Source organism: Alexandromys fortis, unplaced genomic scaffold, assembly GCF_014885135.2.
Source record: "Alexandromys fortis isolate MF-2015 unplaced genomic scaffold, M_Fortis_MF-2015_v1.1 scaffold_57, whole genome shotgun sequence".
NCBI classification, from domain to species: Eukaryota; Metazoa; Chordata; class Mammalia; order Rodentia; family Cricetidae; genus Alexandromys; species Alexandromys fortis.
This window is the reverse complement of record NW_026067941.1, coordinates 2,047,539-2,064,295: the sequence shown is the minus strand read 5'-3', so window position 1 is coordinate 2,064,295 and position 16,757 is coordinate 2,047,539. Positions and strand designations below refer to the sequence as shown.

The 16,757-nt window shown below is 35.9% G+C and overlaps 1 protein-coding gene across 3 annotated transcripts in view; it reads right to left on the bottom strand.

Moving 5' to 3' along the window:
• Nucleotides 1-16,757, bottom strand: part of Exoc4 (exocyst complex component 4) — a 739,210-nt gene that overhangs the window by 438,275 nt on the left and 284,178 nt on the right. The window contains exon 10 of one of the 3 annotated variants that reach the window (XM_050147958.1): nucleotides 4,026-4,067. The exons of the other annotated variants lie outside the window; for them this stretch is intronic. Coding sequence (XP_050003915.1) covers nucleotides 4,026-4,067 — 42 coding nt within the window. The remainder of the gene's footprint in view (nucleotides 1-4,025; nucleotides 4,068-16,757) is intronic. 3 annotated transcript variants of the gene reach the window in all.

Sequence of the window (16,757 nt, the reverse complement as noted above, 5' to 3'; positions counted from 1 at the left end):
AGATCTGCCATTACTGGGATCTCCCATCTTTGTTCATTTGATTTTGATGGCTGCTACTAAATTGGCCAGCCAAATCATTAATATAAGAAAATGTTTTAAACAATTCAAACTCAACTACCACATGCCCCTTAGCAAATGGGTTAAGTTACAGTTTTTGCATGTAGTAATATACTCCATAATGGGAATATGACTGTGATGGAAACAACAGATTCAAATGAAATAGGCCAGCCAGCCAATCACTTTCTTGAGGTGTGATCTGCCAATTATCTCAACCAACACAGATCCTAATATTATCATTCCAGGCCATATGTGTAATTCTTGTGCAAAAAATAAATCTTTTAACAAGTCTGTAAGAACTGTTGGCACCCTTTCATGACAGCATGCACTAACATCTTGAGAATTTTCTCTCTTTAAAAAAAATACAAGAAAGGGGGCAGTATGAGAGGTAGCTGAGAACCCAGCCACAAATGTGAGATAGTTATGAGTCAAAAAATGATGAGAAAATCCAAGTGCTTATATCTAATAGACAATAAGGAAAATGCTGGCAATGCTTCCTGCTCACGAAACGAAGAAGGATGCAGAGGTCCAGAACACGTTCAGTATTCACTGTGCCCATCTGTTCAGCAGCACAGTCGCTGAACAGTACGAGCAATTACCAAAGCCCCTCTCAGATATGATCTGTCAACCGCATCCAGTCCTCCTGCCAAAATAAATCAAAACTGAGGAATGCAAAAACAGACTGGCCTTATGGGTCCAAGAGAAGTTCATTTAAGATAAAGTTGAAAGTAAAGAAGGAAAAGCAGCAGAAAAAAAAAATCAGGACTGTTATACATATAGAGTAAAATATTTTTAATTGGAAACCATTCATATCAAAGCAACATGAAAGGAGAACTGCTTTATTATGACTTATACCAGCTTTGCTACATTGTATTAATTACAGGGTTCATTCTACAAAATAGCCGATTACTTCTAGAATTGGTATCTTTGGGCAAAGAACATATTGAATTTAGCCCTCTCTACAGGCATTCTATTTAATACTGTATCTTATCATTAAAAAAGAAGTTATAAATCAAAGGAACTGCTTCAACTGAGAAAATAATCAAGTGATTTCAACATGTGAAGCAGACAGATCATGTTTAAAGTGAGGAGAGCTCTAATGAAGTAAGGATTTAGGAAACAGTGTCTCTCTCTGGTCCCCTCTATGGCTGACTATTACTTCTAGTCACTGTTGCTATCACACTATGCAAATGCTCACTGAAGAATACAGGATGGATGGAAATTAGGAGATGGAAGCATTAGCATATGATACACTGAGTTAAAGCTAATATGCACCAATGTAGTAGCACTGAACCTAGGAAATCACGAAAAATAAATCAAAATGAACATCAAAATGCATACATATTGACTTCACTGGGTAAAGAGAAAGATATTCTTAGCTAGAAAGTAAGCACACTTCTTTCCTAATCAACAGATGCATACACCACAATTGTTTGACTTTGTGGGGATTTTCTTCAATATAAATAATATTCAGACCATTATAGGTATGTTCAGTATAGATAAAATGAAATAAGCAAGACATCCATTTCACAAATGCTATCATTTTTATTCCAAAATCCTTTTCCAACAAGTTTTTTCTTGTAAACAATCTGTCATCACCACTGAAAATAAAAGATAATTTTAATTCTTATGAGGCCCCAACTTTTCATCAAAGAGCATCTCTGTTGGGAATGCTCAGTACATATAGGTGCAAAGGGCAAAGGCAAATTTCTAAGAAGAAAATACCCATCTTAGAAGCAAATTCTATATCTATTCAAGAGCAAAGAGTTCCGGAAAATGTTTCCTCACAAAAGCATATGATCTATCAAAGAACATATTTAAATATCTGTATATAGATATTATACATTCATAAAGACTATATTGATTACATACAACTAAATGATTACATATGTATATGCTAGCAAATGCACATGTATGCTATATACACAACACACTATCCAATATATACTAGCGGGTACTAAGTTGGCCATTCCTTCTTCCTCTGAGTATACCTCCGGCTTTTATGGACTGGTGACCAAACAGTTCAGGTTCCCAGGTGCCTCTATCAATAATTAGTTCACATTCCCAAATTTAAGACTTCGGTAATGTATGCTTTACTCCCATTATTACTACACAATAGCTTTCAAAAGAATTTGCTAATGAGACCATTAGGATCCAGTGGATAGTTCCATACCAATGGTCACTGAGACAGCTTTGGTTAAACTCAGGAAGTAACAAATAAACAAACAAAAAAGTCATGAATATGGAAAAGAACCTGTAAGGAGAAGGGGGTATTAGGGCTGATAGAAGTACCAGAGAAATAAAGTAGGGTCTAAGGATAATCAAAATGCACTATTAATGTATGACATTGTTAATGAATGAATTCAATGAACTTCAAGAATAAAAAAAAAGGATCTGCTTCACAATTTGGAAGGAACCTCCTTATTACAGTAAAGGTGTGGTAGGAAGAGCATGAAGCAGTTAGTTAACTTTGAATCCACAGTAAGGAAGCAAAGAGAGGAATGTGTGTTGAGTATCATGTACCTCTTAGATGTCTGTAGGTTCTTAGTTTCTTTATTATTCTGATAACTTAAAAGTTACCTTATGAATTAGGCTCAAGAGCTGACTGTTCATGCATTATCACAGCTGAATATGGGCACTTTGGTTTGTCTATTTTCATTTCAAATATCTACATAGCCTAAGAGCTTTAGGATATGGTTAAACATCAGAAGCATGCTAGTACTGCCAGCAAGCAGAAAACATCTGCATCAAAAGTTAAAACAGTGGTTTTAGAAAATATTAATCCACTGCTCCATATATACATAGTTGGCACTTTGGTTTATCAAATTACAATTTTCTTAAAAATACTAAGGTCTTTATTTCCTAGAAACAACCAGATAACTTTAATTTACTGTTACCTTAGCAACCACAATTGTATGTTTCAATGAGATGATCCCAAAATCGGTGAGATATCTATTCTAAAGATTATTCCTTATTTTACTAAATTGATATTTGTGTGTCAGGAGGAACTGCACTTATATATTTCTTTTTCTATTTTTGGTTTCTTCTAGACATGTCTAAAGGCAAGAAATCTTTTATATTGCTCAGAGAAATTATTAATTTTTATATTTCTATATTCAAAATAAAATGATTACCTAAGCAACTTGGAGGCTTATTATTATTGATTTATTGCTATTTTATATTGAATGAGTTTGTAGCGGTTTTTCCCGTAAACTATTGATTCTTCAAGGCTAGGTTTCTTTGCCAACAGATTTCATGTTGTACTACTTAATTATTAACAGCTATGATTTGCATTTATTGTTTGAGTTGCTGAAAATGAAAATGTAGAAAGATTACAAATGAGAATCTGAGTTATTTAAGCAGGTTAAAAAGATGCAGAAGCAAACAAACAAAATGATTAGAGTACTACACCTCTAAGCAGCTCTAGGCACGGATATGGGCATCCACATCATTGTCTACAGTCTCTGACGCCTACTGTCACTTTAAGTCTCCACCACAAACCCTGGTGCCTTTTGCATTAGATCCTCTCCCTCATTGTTTATTCCCATCCAATGACTCACTAACAAAGTACATCTCTGTCTAAATGCATGAATCATTTAGTGACATCTACTACACATTTTACAATGACACTATAAATTGAGTCTTCTATACCTTAAACTATCACATAGGCCCAGATAATGCACAGAGGCATTTCCTGCAAGCAAATGATTGAACTTGACCAGCACTTCCATCTTGGTACAAAAGCAATGAGGCAACTGTTTGATATGTTATTGAATAGTGCTATTATTATATAAAAATTCTTTATAAATGCGGAAGAGAAACATGCAGAAACTCAATGAGGAATTCTCACACACATATCTTGGTTGAGGCAGAGATACAGACCATTAGATTTGCAATAGAACAGACTCAAAACCATCTGCAAAGCTATAAACTTCAGAAATGATGAAAAGGAAGATTAAACTGCTTACTGGCACACTGGAATGTTACTCTCATTTTTGAATGTTTCAAACCTAAAAAAAAAAAAATCAACTTATTTTCAAAACCAAAGTTATTTTCATAACAATTATTTCCTCTGGACATACTGTCTAGTATCTTTACTGCCCTGTGTACTAACTTAGGGATCTAGTTTACTTGGATTTGATCTACCAAGTGTTATCTCTTTCCCAAACAATTAAGCTTCTTCATCAATATCATGTGAGGATTTTCTCTGTCATCTTTCTTGTCATCCAAGCCTTGAAAGTTTTGTGTTTTTGTCTATACACACACCCAACACCCACCCACACACAACTGATGAATAAGTCTCAAAATGCATGGGAAACTAGTTATCAATAAAATTTCCATAGTTTATTTTATGTATTCATTTATTTAAAATAATAAATCAGTCAGGTTTACATATGTGGCTCACACTGTCAGTTAATCCACTCAGGCCATACGCTCAGCACTCTAAGAGATTAGACTCCACTTACTTTTACAGAATACTTGCTTAACACATTATCAACCTGCATTATTTAAAAAATTGTTCTATGTATAAATGGAAAAATGTAGACACAAATATCAACATGCTTAATTCTCTACAAATCAGCAAGAGAAAATGTGAATATATTTATTCAAAATAAAAATAACAGTGAGGTAAAAGAAACGGTATTTAGATGTATGAACAGTTCAGTATAACAACAAAGGAAAATACAAATTCAAACTGGAATAAATCTTTTTTTTTCACAACAGAATTAATGTGAGTTAGGTCTGATAACAGTGTAGAGAAGAATGCAAATAATGAAGAAATTGCCTGACAACTTTTAAATTGGAGGGTTGGAGAAACGGCTCAGTGGTGAAGCCGGTATGCTGCTCCATCTGAGAACTAGAGTTCAGTTACAGCACTTATACTGAAACTTCAGGGCATCTGACATCCCTAGCCTTTATAGGCTGGGGCACTCATGTGTGCATATCCACACACAGATTAGCATACACAGTCATAATTTTAAAATAAAACAAATCTTAAAAAAAAATAAATTGGTATGGTCACCACAAGGTTGAGCCCATCACAACTATAAATACACATCATGTGATCCACACATTCACCTCCAAAAATTTATCTTAGAGTAAATTTGCATACATGTGAAAAGACATCTTTAGCACCTCTAATAACCAAATATTAGAAGCAACATAATTAATGGACTAATCATATAAAGTATATCAATATATGAAACTTTCTATCCATACAAAAACAATAAAAAAAGCCTCAAAATAAATTAAATGAAAATAACCACTGTTTAGAAAGATATTTCTAAGGTTAGTATATGCTGTGGTTAGAATGTGACACTTCCCCCAAAGGTAACTATGTTATCAACACTTGGTCCCTAGTTGGTGGCACTGGTGGGGAAGGTGGCAAAGAATTAAGAGGTGAAGCCTTGCTAAAAGAAGAGGGATACTGGAGGAGTTCTTGAGGTTTTAAATTCTGGTCCCCTTCCCATTCCACTCTAAGCTTCTTCACTGTGGATGCAATGAGCCTCCTGTTCCTGCCACCATGGCTTCTATGGCAGGATGGAGAGTGTATTTTCCAGTTGTAAGCCTGAACTAGCCCTCCCTCCCTTAAATGGCTTCTCACCATGTATTTTAGCCTATCAATGATAAAACCAGCTAATATGATGTCAAAAAGGAAAATGCATAATTTGATTAAATGTTCATAGACTCTTACAGGTTATTAAAAACTAAGGCTACTAGTAACCAGAGAGAAAGGTAACAAAGTGTGTCTTGGAAAGAGACTTTTAGCCTTCTGAATTCTGAAGCATATAAACATATTACATATTTAAATCAACTCTTAAAATAATAACATTATTTTAGGCAGCATATCATACCAAAGGTTATAAAACGAAAAGTGAGATGTGGTTACATTGCTTTATTCCTGTGTGAGGACAATAATAAATGCATAAGTATATTTAAAAAATCTTTCCGCTTTCCTTTATGCTTCCTACGATTCTACATACTTAGGTCTGTGACGAATGAATTTATACCCTGCTCTACAAATAGAAACGCAACCTTACAACATCAGTATGTCCATAAGTCATGAACCGTGTAAACCTAGTTCACTGGAGTATCTGTCAATAGCAGTCTTCCTTCATTTAGGCTGCATATTATAGGAAAGGTACCATTCCTGTCCGCAAGGAGAAAACAGCAAAACAAAAACAGCCCCTGCTATTATGGGGCTAACATTCTAGTTGACATAAGATCAAACAAACAAGTACATAGGTGCATCTTCCAGCCTACGATGAGTTAGTGAAACTTTCTCTCAAAAAAAATCCATCAGTTTTGTGATAATGTATTAAGACCATACACACTTAGAAAAAGTTGTTTCATTAAACCTCAACCTATTTTATCCACTATTTAAGTATTTTATATATGATTTAGCATAGATGTCAAGGGGTATCCCAGAACTGCTGACGCAATGATACCTAGTAAAAATGAGAGATATGCAAGTATCAGAGAAATAGAATTTAGAGAGGCAGAAAACCAAGGACTATAGCAATGTAGAACATTGGAGTCACTGCTGCCTCCAAAGTCTAATCCAAGTCAGGTCATGGTACAGAGAGCCCCAACTTCAGAGGTGAAACCAAGTGTTAGCCTGAGTGGCCCAATATAGGACAGGATTGACTAAAATACTAAATGAACCTTCACAGATGTTCCATTACTTCCTTACCGTAGACTCAAACAAAGACAGCAATCCAGTGAAAAGAGGGATGGTAAAGGTAACCATACTTTAACCACTGAAGAAGTGGAACACAGAAACGATCATATCATCATCGAAGGTATTTCTAGTTTCTGCACTGAACAAAGTGGCTAGAATATATGGACAACAGATTCTCGGAATCTTTCTGTAGGAAAAAAATGGAAGAATAATTAAAGCACAGACACGCATCAATTAAAACTCTGCTTGAACACTTAGCAAAAACTGAAGGTACCGACTGAAAACTCAAAGGCCACCCAACCCCACTTCCCACAATGAAGACTTTTAAGCTAGATGCTGGTCAACATCAGCTACGTGGATAAGTGGTCATGTGAACAGATGTAATCGAAGCTGCCTTTAGAAAGTTTTCATTTTACTGGCCAATGACAGAGTGATATAACTCACAAGTGTCCTTTCCTCTCACACTGAATGTGACCAACCCAGCAGCACCCATCATTTCTTCACCAGAGAAAGACTTTCAGTTAGGAGTAATACCATCCAAACTGCTATCAGTCTCTGTTACACACATGATGCACAAATGATTGTTTCAAGTCCATGAAGTACCACCACACCACAATGTGTTTAAACAGTTACCTGTAAATAGCAAACAGCACTAAAAAAGGTACTTTTTATTGTCTTATTTTGATCACATGGGTTTTGCATATTTTTTCATTAAGCTCTATGTGATTAAGCAGAGATTAGTAAAGGGTATACAACTGACAATAGCACAGCCAGCTCAATATATGTTGACACAGCATTTACGGATGAAAACAATACCGTGATTCTGGAAAATGAGTCTCAAAATAAGAAAACCAATTTTCCACTTCCAAAGCTATGAATTCAATCTATTCCCACAAAAAAAAAACATGGGATATATAATGGAACTTGACATGTTCATTCTAAATTTCATCTGGAAGAATAAATCCCAGGCAATAATGTTTTAAAGAAATAATAATAATAATATTAAAAAGGATAAGAAAGTCCTTGACACACAGTTTTGCAAACTCTCCAACCCAAAATGAGGGACAAAGAAGGAATTTAGAACAAAACTAAAATGAACTCTCCACAGTAAGAGGCCCAACACTGAACTGAAGAGACAAAGATAAACGTAGTTATCTGTGCACAGGAGCAGTTAGTCTGTCCACAGCACTCTGGTCAGGTCTGGCTATGCTCTCCTAGAACTGCAATTCCAGGATGCAAGCAAGGGCCACTGGGCCAAGGTGAGGATGTAATCTGGTGCCCGTGGTGAGCAGGATAAATGGAAGGCTAAAGGAGAGCCCAGAGAAGGGCAGTCTCAGTGACAAAGAAGGAAGCAAACATGGATGGAGGAAATGGCATGTAAACAGAAGAGGCCCACAGTGTCTAATGCTGTCTGTTGCTCTGCTGAGGCCCAGCCACATTCCTTTTTAATGACTCTAAGGAAAAGCTCACCCTGCATTTTTACCTAAGCTCAGTAGTCTGATTCAATTTCACCTGAAATCAGCAAACCCTAGATGAACATCTGATATTTACTACAAATTTCAAACCACAGGAAAATGGCATTAATTCCCCATAAATAGAACTTAGATACTGATTAATTATTTTAATTAACTTCAAGTACTAGCTCATATGTTATACAAAAGTAAATTCCATGTGGATTAGATATGTAAATGGAATAACACAAGAGTTAAACTATAGATTCTAGAACAAAAACTGCTTATTTTAAATAATAGATGAGGGAAGGCTTAACTAAGTAAAACTTTAAAAATCAAAAAATATTAAAGAAAAAGTACAATAATGACACAAAACAGCACACATTTGCACAATAACAAATAACAAACTTTAAGAAAAAGCTACAATGGGAAACACTTTACCTTCTAAAAGAAGAACATCCAGACCATACATAGTTGTATACAAATCAAGTACAAGGAAATGGTGAACAAATATAAAAATCCGAAAACAAGAAAACAGAAAATCAGAAGCTGAAATATAATCTGAATGCAAACTAAGATGCAGTTTTAGAAAGCCTGGAGGGATGGTTTAAATCCTCAAAATCTTGATTCGAAAAGTATTGTGTATAACTCCTTGATAACTGTCACACCTTTCCCCTCCTCTATCCCGTAGCCTTAAGGAACACACTGCTGTGGCTGTCGGATGAAGCTCTGCAGAAGAGCAAAGCACAGAATTTCCTGCTTTGGACCTTCAAGTTTTCTGCTCCAAGGCAGATACCAGCTCTACCTCTAAACAACCCAAAATTTGTTAGATATTTTAAAGTGTTAACTTTCGCATATTTTGATTATCAGGACCCTAGCAATAAAATTTAAATTTTTACCCAGGCAACATCAGAGCCTATGTGACAACCTAAACAAAGATTTTAAGAGAGAGACTGTGAAAGAGGGAGTGGGGAAGAAATTTACAGAATATATATTTGTAATTTTCAGACTTACTGCTCTGTATCAAAAGAGGACAATTTAAACATGATTTCCCATCACATTAGTCAATATTTGACACAAAGGTCTCCTTAGTGCCTGAAGGATTGCATGAACTTAAAGTATTATTTGCGCATTTAATTAAAGAGATTGATTATGGTTACACACCATTAAAAAAATTTAAAAACACAGCATACATGAAAATCTTCTAATTTATAAGTACAGTGTGACTGACTGATTTTTTAATAGTTTTCTGAAATTTTCCTTTTACATAATTCCTAGACTCTACATTTGTAACAGGTTAAAAAATAAAGCTGCATTTACTGAAAAGGGGGAGTCAGGGGAATGTGAGTTAACACTTCCTTGCCAGAAGCTTTCACCAGAAACATGAATGGGCTTACTCTGATCAAGGAAAAGGAACAGGTAAATTAACAAACACACAGCACGCGTCAAAATTGCTGCATAAAGGGAAAATACTGCTCCAAGCACAATGGACAATGAACTACTGAACTAAGGCAGATGACGACAGGGGCTTTTCTTACTATTCAGAACGCCCTAAAGTCCTGCATGCTTACTCACTACACATCTACGTCTCATCATCCTAACACAGCTTTACAGTTTCAGTCTGATAATGCGATTAATTGAAAATAATGTTTTTTTTTATGCTCATGAAAAAACAGGAGATTTTGATTTTGAAATTAAATCACTAGCCCCAAACCCATGAAATCCCTTGGCCATTAAGAGAATGTATCTTGCACATACCATTTGGTTGGTGGATGTTCAATCAGAGAAGGCTATGTTTCAGTGGAGACAGCAGTTATAAACAGTAGACTAGATGATACTTAACACTGTGAGGAATAACCATTCTGAGCACAGCTGTCTGAATAGAGCTTCAGTTCCTACATGCAAGCGCTAGAGACTTGCTCTGTGGGCAACATCCCAAGGAGTGGCACATTCTCAAGAGCTCAGCTTTATCACAGGTGAGTAAAAGGCAATTTTAAAAGGGCCTTCCTCCAGTTACCTAAAAGTCTTAGTATCTCTTTTACTCTCCTCCCCAACTCCCTGTTTATCCCCTGCCTTCCCTCCACCTCTCCTGCCAGCCAACCCCATGCCTCCTTCTCATTCAGTGATTCATTTAAACAAAACAAAACAAAAGGGGGTTAGGCAGGGAGACTGTCCAAGCCTAGGGTGTCAGAGATTTCTCCTTCTTAGCTTGCCTCACTTGCCCGTCCTCTGGTCTCACACTTCTCCTGTGATTGAGTCTTTACTCCTCTGCCCCTTAGCCTGGCCACCCTGACACCAACAGGAAAATTCCCTTGGTGTTTTCTCTCCCTCATACACAGCCCCATAATTCTTCCAAAAATGCTTCATACCTATCATAATTTAATTTCTACATATCTCTAATGTATAGATACTAGATTCTGTCCTTAATGTGGCATTTTAATTTTGTTTATATAAAAATCTGATATTCATGGTATATTCCATGAAATACAGAGACGTAATTAGTTGATGTTTTATTCTCAACAGTGTGGGAGTTATGAATTTAGAAAGTGACAAGTTTGAAGATGAAGGCAAGTTACAAACATATGAACACTAGAATCAACCTAAATAGGATGGCCAAAGCAGGACAAAAAGCATCCTCTCAAAAACAAATGAACTTTAGGTATGTATAGAAATTCTATTTAGGATAAGAATCAATATCTGGAAAAAGGCAAAAATGACAATTTGTACTGAAATACAAGCCATTAACTTGAGCCAAGCTAACAGCATATGACTGCAGTGGCAACTGCTGGCTGGAGATAATTAGTTTAGAACCTATTTTAACATGAATATTTAATCATGCGGCACAAAACTCGTTATGGAGAAGAATTAGAGGGCCAGGACTTCCGGAGGCTCTGAAGAGGTGATCTGTCAGGTCCCAGTAAAGAGCCTGCTAGGAGAAAGCAGGTGTAGTGATTCAGCAAGACTGGATTTCATTAAAGGTTCAACAATCCATTAAGAACTTATCTGGTGACAAGTTAAAGAGGACAAGTACTAAGCTGCATTGCAACAACTTAACTACTGAGCAACAACTGACAGAGAGATGGAGCCAGTGAAAAGTCATCTAAAGTGATTACAATGTCTAAGTGATGTGCATCCCTATTTCAAAAAAATAAATAAGTAGATCAATATAGATGGACATTTCTCTCACAAAAAGCTGAACTTTATGTGCTTAGGTATAAGGGTAAAATTCAAATTGCAGGAAAATTAAAAATTTAATCCTTCATATTATTAGGTGTACGTCAATCTGTAATTTGTGTTTCAAATAAAGTTCTATATTAAATATCTATTAAGAACCATGGAAATATTCTCACTTTCTCATTTAATCATAACTATGCTATAAGAGAGGTACCAACATTATCTTTGCTGTGGACCTAACAAAACAGCAGAGATGCTAAAGTAAGTATGTTTAAAATGACATTCCCAGAGGGGAAAAGCCAAAATGTAAACCGATACAATCTGGTAGTGAGTCTATGTTCTTATAATGTATGTATATTTCAAATAAGCAAGGGCTTCTAAATATAAGCCAAAGTTCACAAAGAAAGACATTCAGTGCTATTTGATTGTATTGAATGAATAAAACAAAAACAAAGGCATACAGGCATTACACTATAAAAGAAATTAGAAAATACTTATCAATTTTGCTGATGATGAGCCATAAAATATGGTAAAACAGTTAACACAGGCCAATATACTACCATTCCCTTAACTAACATGTACTCAGTGACTGGCAATTTAATTATCACTAGTTTAGCATTGAGATCCCTCAGTCTATGTAAAGAATAGTCTAGACTAGTACAGTCCCTTAGGCTAATAGGTACTCAATAAATACTTGTTCATTATTATGTAGATAATTACTTACTCGGGCTAATCTGTAGCATAAGAATTAATCCATACCCTAAGGGGATTATAGTCAAGATTCAATTTTTCCGATAATTTCTAATATACTGTTACCACAAATATTTTCTGTCCAGAGCAGTCTTAGAAATTTTCTAGACCTAATAATATGCTGCTATACTAAGAGAAGCTAACAATGAAAAATATTATGATAACTAATCCATCTTTTAAATACACAAACATTTACTACATGTAATGTGTGAAACACAGGATTATAATCAGTATGATGTAATTCTCTTGTCCTCAAGAACTGGTGAGGACAGAAATAGTAAACAGAAGATCATAATACAAGGTGATACTGGTTGCTACTCATGGAGCTTCAAGAATAGGAGAAAAGATGTTAAACCTGGGGGTCAAACAGGGCAGTGCTGGTGTGAATGGTATAAAAGAAGCTGATAGCAGTAGGCTTAGGAAAGAAGAGGTTCAAGTAATGAACTTGAGGAAGAAATGACAATGGTCACAAAACCTAAAGCCTAAAGTGAGGCCTGTGACTGGCAGTAAGTTCCTAATTGTGATTATTTATTTTGATTGACAACTTGACAGGCTACAGAAATGCCTAAGGCATTAAAGAGGCACACTTCTGTAAGTATCTGTGAAGACATCTGAGAGAAACCCATGCCATAGTGAAGTGAGGAGCGATGGGCTACGTTCCTTGCCGCCCCAGCTCCTGGCTGCCTGGCTAGCTTATGCCCCGAAATAATTACACAGAAACTGTATTCCTTTTTTTTTTTTTTGTTTTGTTTTTTTGTTTTTCGAGACAGGGTTTCTCTGTAGCTTTGGAGCCTGTCCTGGCACTAGCTCTTGTAGACCAGGCTGCCCTTGAACTCACAGAGATCCGCCTGCCTCTGCCTCCCGAGTGCTTCTTTTAAACACTGCTTGGCCCATTAGTTCCAGCCTCTTATTGGCTAATTCTCACATCTTGCTTTAACCTATTTCTAATAATCTGTGTACCACCACAAGGTGGTAGCTTACCGGTAAGATCTTAACCTGCATCTGTGTTGGGTGGGAGAATCATGACCACTGCTTGACTTGGCTTCTTTCTCCCAGCATTCTGTTCTGTTTTCTCCGCCTACCTAATTTTCTGTCCTATTAAAGGGCCAAGGCAGTCTCTTTATTTAACCAATGAAATTAACACAAAACAGAAGACTCTCACATCACCATAGTTTCGGGCAAACAAGGTGAAAAGAAAGAAGATGGTGAGCTCTGGCATTAACTCTCCCTGCCCTCTGGCTACTTGAGATGGGAACAGTGCTGAGCAGATGCGTTACTGCATGGAGCAGCCATCAAAACTACTCCATACCACGATGGTGGAAACAAAAGGGCAAAACAAATCATTCCTCTCCCTTGAGATGTTTCTTGTCAGGTGTTGAGACAGCAACCATAAAAGTAGTTAGCTAATACAGATGCTATTTTTGTTAAATACAAAAGACAATTTTGCTGCATTTCAAAGCACAGATCAAGCATGGAGATACTATGCCAGTACTGGTATGTAGGCTCTAAGGTTCAAGCAAAACACCACCAGAGATCAATGCATTTTAGAACTGATACAGCAATTTTCAGTACAAAGAGCTCAGAAACTAAGAATATAGAAACATAAGACATTTCTGTTGACAATTGATGAGTGGTGAAATATGAAAACTAGGTATTCAAATTATATAACCAAGAAAATATTTATAGAAATATTACATTATCAAATTATTGTGATAAAATATTGAAATTTTTAATTTATAAATTATAATCTGTGGAGATTTTTCTATGTTCAGAATAGACCTGGAAAGTAAGATTTTCAATTTTCATTTTATATAATCTCCTAACTCAAGGAAAGCACAGATTAAGGTAAGAAGAGATGATCACGCAAGTGACTAAATTTATATAATAGTATAAAGTTGAATTCTTTACTTTCAAGATAGCGCATCCCTACATTCCTTTAAATAAGCTATTTCATAAGGAAATTATATAAGATTTTTTGAAACGTTTAGCTTCCATATTATAAAACATAAGGTGTTTATAGAACTACATAATATCTACTTAACAGGTTAAAAAAATTCAAGCACCGCAGAACACACTGACTGAAGAGAGGAAGCAGAAAGCACATGCATGGTATGAATGGTGACAGAAAGCATGAGAGGTATCATCCATCATGAGTTTAAATTCTTCATCAGCAAAATAAACGTAGATTACCTCACACAAAGAAACCTCAAACTGGGTAAAACTGTCTCTCTCCTAACCAACACCTTTTATTCCTAGATCGTATTATCCATTTCTATAAAATAAAAGAAGCACAGGGAAAAAAAGTAAGGGATAAAATCATTCTTGAGATGAGTCTTGAAAGATATGTGCATCAAGTTTTATTGAATAGAGACAAAGAGAGGTTTTATGGAAGCAAGGATTGTAGATATTACAGCAAACACAAAAGCATGTCACTGGCAAGAACAAAGAGAAGGACAAATAGGGAATAGCTGATGGACTCACATGGAAACAAGCAACATTTAGAGAAGAAGCCTACATAAACTACTGTTCGCTCTGCCATTTACTTCTTTGGGTGGACACCACTGACATATGGCCTTCAAAATCATTTTAAGCACCAATAATCCAATAATTATGCATCTATTTCCCCAGCATGTAGTGTATCAATGTGGAGTTAAAAGTCTCAGATGGAGCTGTGATATGGTACAATGGTTACAAGTCTGACTACTTGAGTTTTATCTCCAGTATATGGTCCAATTAGAAAAAGAACCAATACCTGCAAGATGGCCTCTGTTTTCTACATAATCACTGTGAATGACAGACAGACAGACAGACAGACACACACACACACACACACACACACGGAGTGGGCAGCAGGCAGAGACAAGACAGATTTATACAATAAATAAATATAAAAGCAGTATGGAGTGTAAGCGAGAAGTGCTCTGTCTATTAAAACAACTGCTTTGGAGATATTCTAAAACACTTAAGATGCAATGTAAAATAATGCCAGCTGACACATAAACCAGCAACCCTGACTAGAGTTTAGAGACATAATTTTATGAGGCCTGAATCCACAGTTAATAGAACTCTGCTCTTTTTTTCCTGTTTCTGAAATCAAAGTTCCTTAATGATATAAAACATCTTCAATAACATGCAGCCACAGTACATCCATTTTATTACTTTTTATATGCAATCAAAATGCCAAATGCCATTCATGATACCATTACTTCTGAACTATAAAAACATATTTAAATCCATTACTATTATTACTTTTTAAAATGTCCAAAATGATCTAACTCCACCTTTACGTGAAGACACAATAAAATACAACAATTATCCTTTCCATACAGCAAGTAAAAGTGGACACACAGGTTCCGGCTATTAATGGGGAAAAGAACCAATACGGCTATGTGATTAATGCACTTGTTAAATGAATTAGTGTTTTTTCTTGGTAATTACTATAATAATAGTAACTTATCCCAAATTCTAGCATTTTAACACAGGCATATTATTTTCAAATCCAGGTTTGGTTTGCCTATCTCCTGGACAATTTTAAATGAATGAAAATCATCAAGATTACATGTGGCAGAAACCCCAAAGAAATACCATATGGAGAGCCATATGCTCTGGCAGTGGAGCAGCATGTGACAGAATCCTGGAAGACAATTTCAGAGCTTTGTGTTCTAGAACACATTTCAACCCTCGTACTAACATATCCTACACCTATTACTAGACAGTCAAAATGGAAGATAGCTACTTTATTCCTTAAAAATAATATCAGAAAAAAAAAACAAAATTAAAAATAAATGGATAAACAATAATTTTTGAGACAACATTTACATAACATAATTTCTCTAAACTCCAGGTCAGGGGGGAAAAAACAACTTGAAGAAAGTTTCCTTAGAAAACCTTGGCAAGGGCTGGAGAGATGGCTCAGAGGTTAAGAGCATTGCCTGCTCTTCCAAAGGTCCTGAGTTCAATTCCCAGCAACCACATGGTGGCTCACAACCATCTGTAATGAGGTCTGGTGCCCTCTTCTGGCCTGCAGGCATATACACAGACAGAATATTGTATGCATAATAAATAAATAAATAAATAAATAAATAAATAAATAAATAAATAAAAGAAAACCTTGGCAATTACAACAAAATCAAACAACAAATGAGTAACATACAATAGTACAATGTTTGGCAGCTTTCCAACTGCAGAAAAGGTAACAGACATTTACCACATGGTGAGGGTCTTATAGAACAGGAGGCAGAGAAGCAGGAAAGAACACTACTTCTTACAAAGTCTTCAGGGAGCACCATTCAGTTGACATGCCAAATAGTCAGGAACTGACCAGAGAAACGGAGTTAGTGAAAGACACAAATCTACCCCATGGATCTGACTAAGAAAGGTGGGCACTATCTAGGCCACTAAGGAATTCCTAGAGAAGAGGCTCTGACTCTGGGAGAGTAAAGCTGCTCTCCACAGAGAGAATTTCATCTTCAGCTCCACGCTGAGAGCTTTTACTGAGTGAATAGGACCCACCCAAAAGATGTGGAATAATTTTCAAACTTGAAGCCATCTGATAATTAAAAAAAAAGAAAATACGAATAGTTCATACCAATAATACTAGTTTGGTACGAATAAATAATAGAAAACTGACTCTTGAGGAAAGG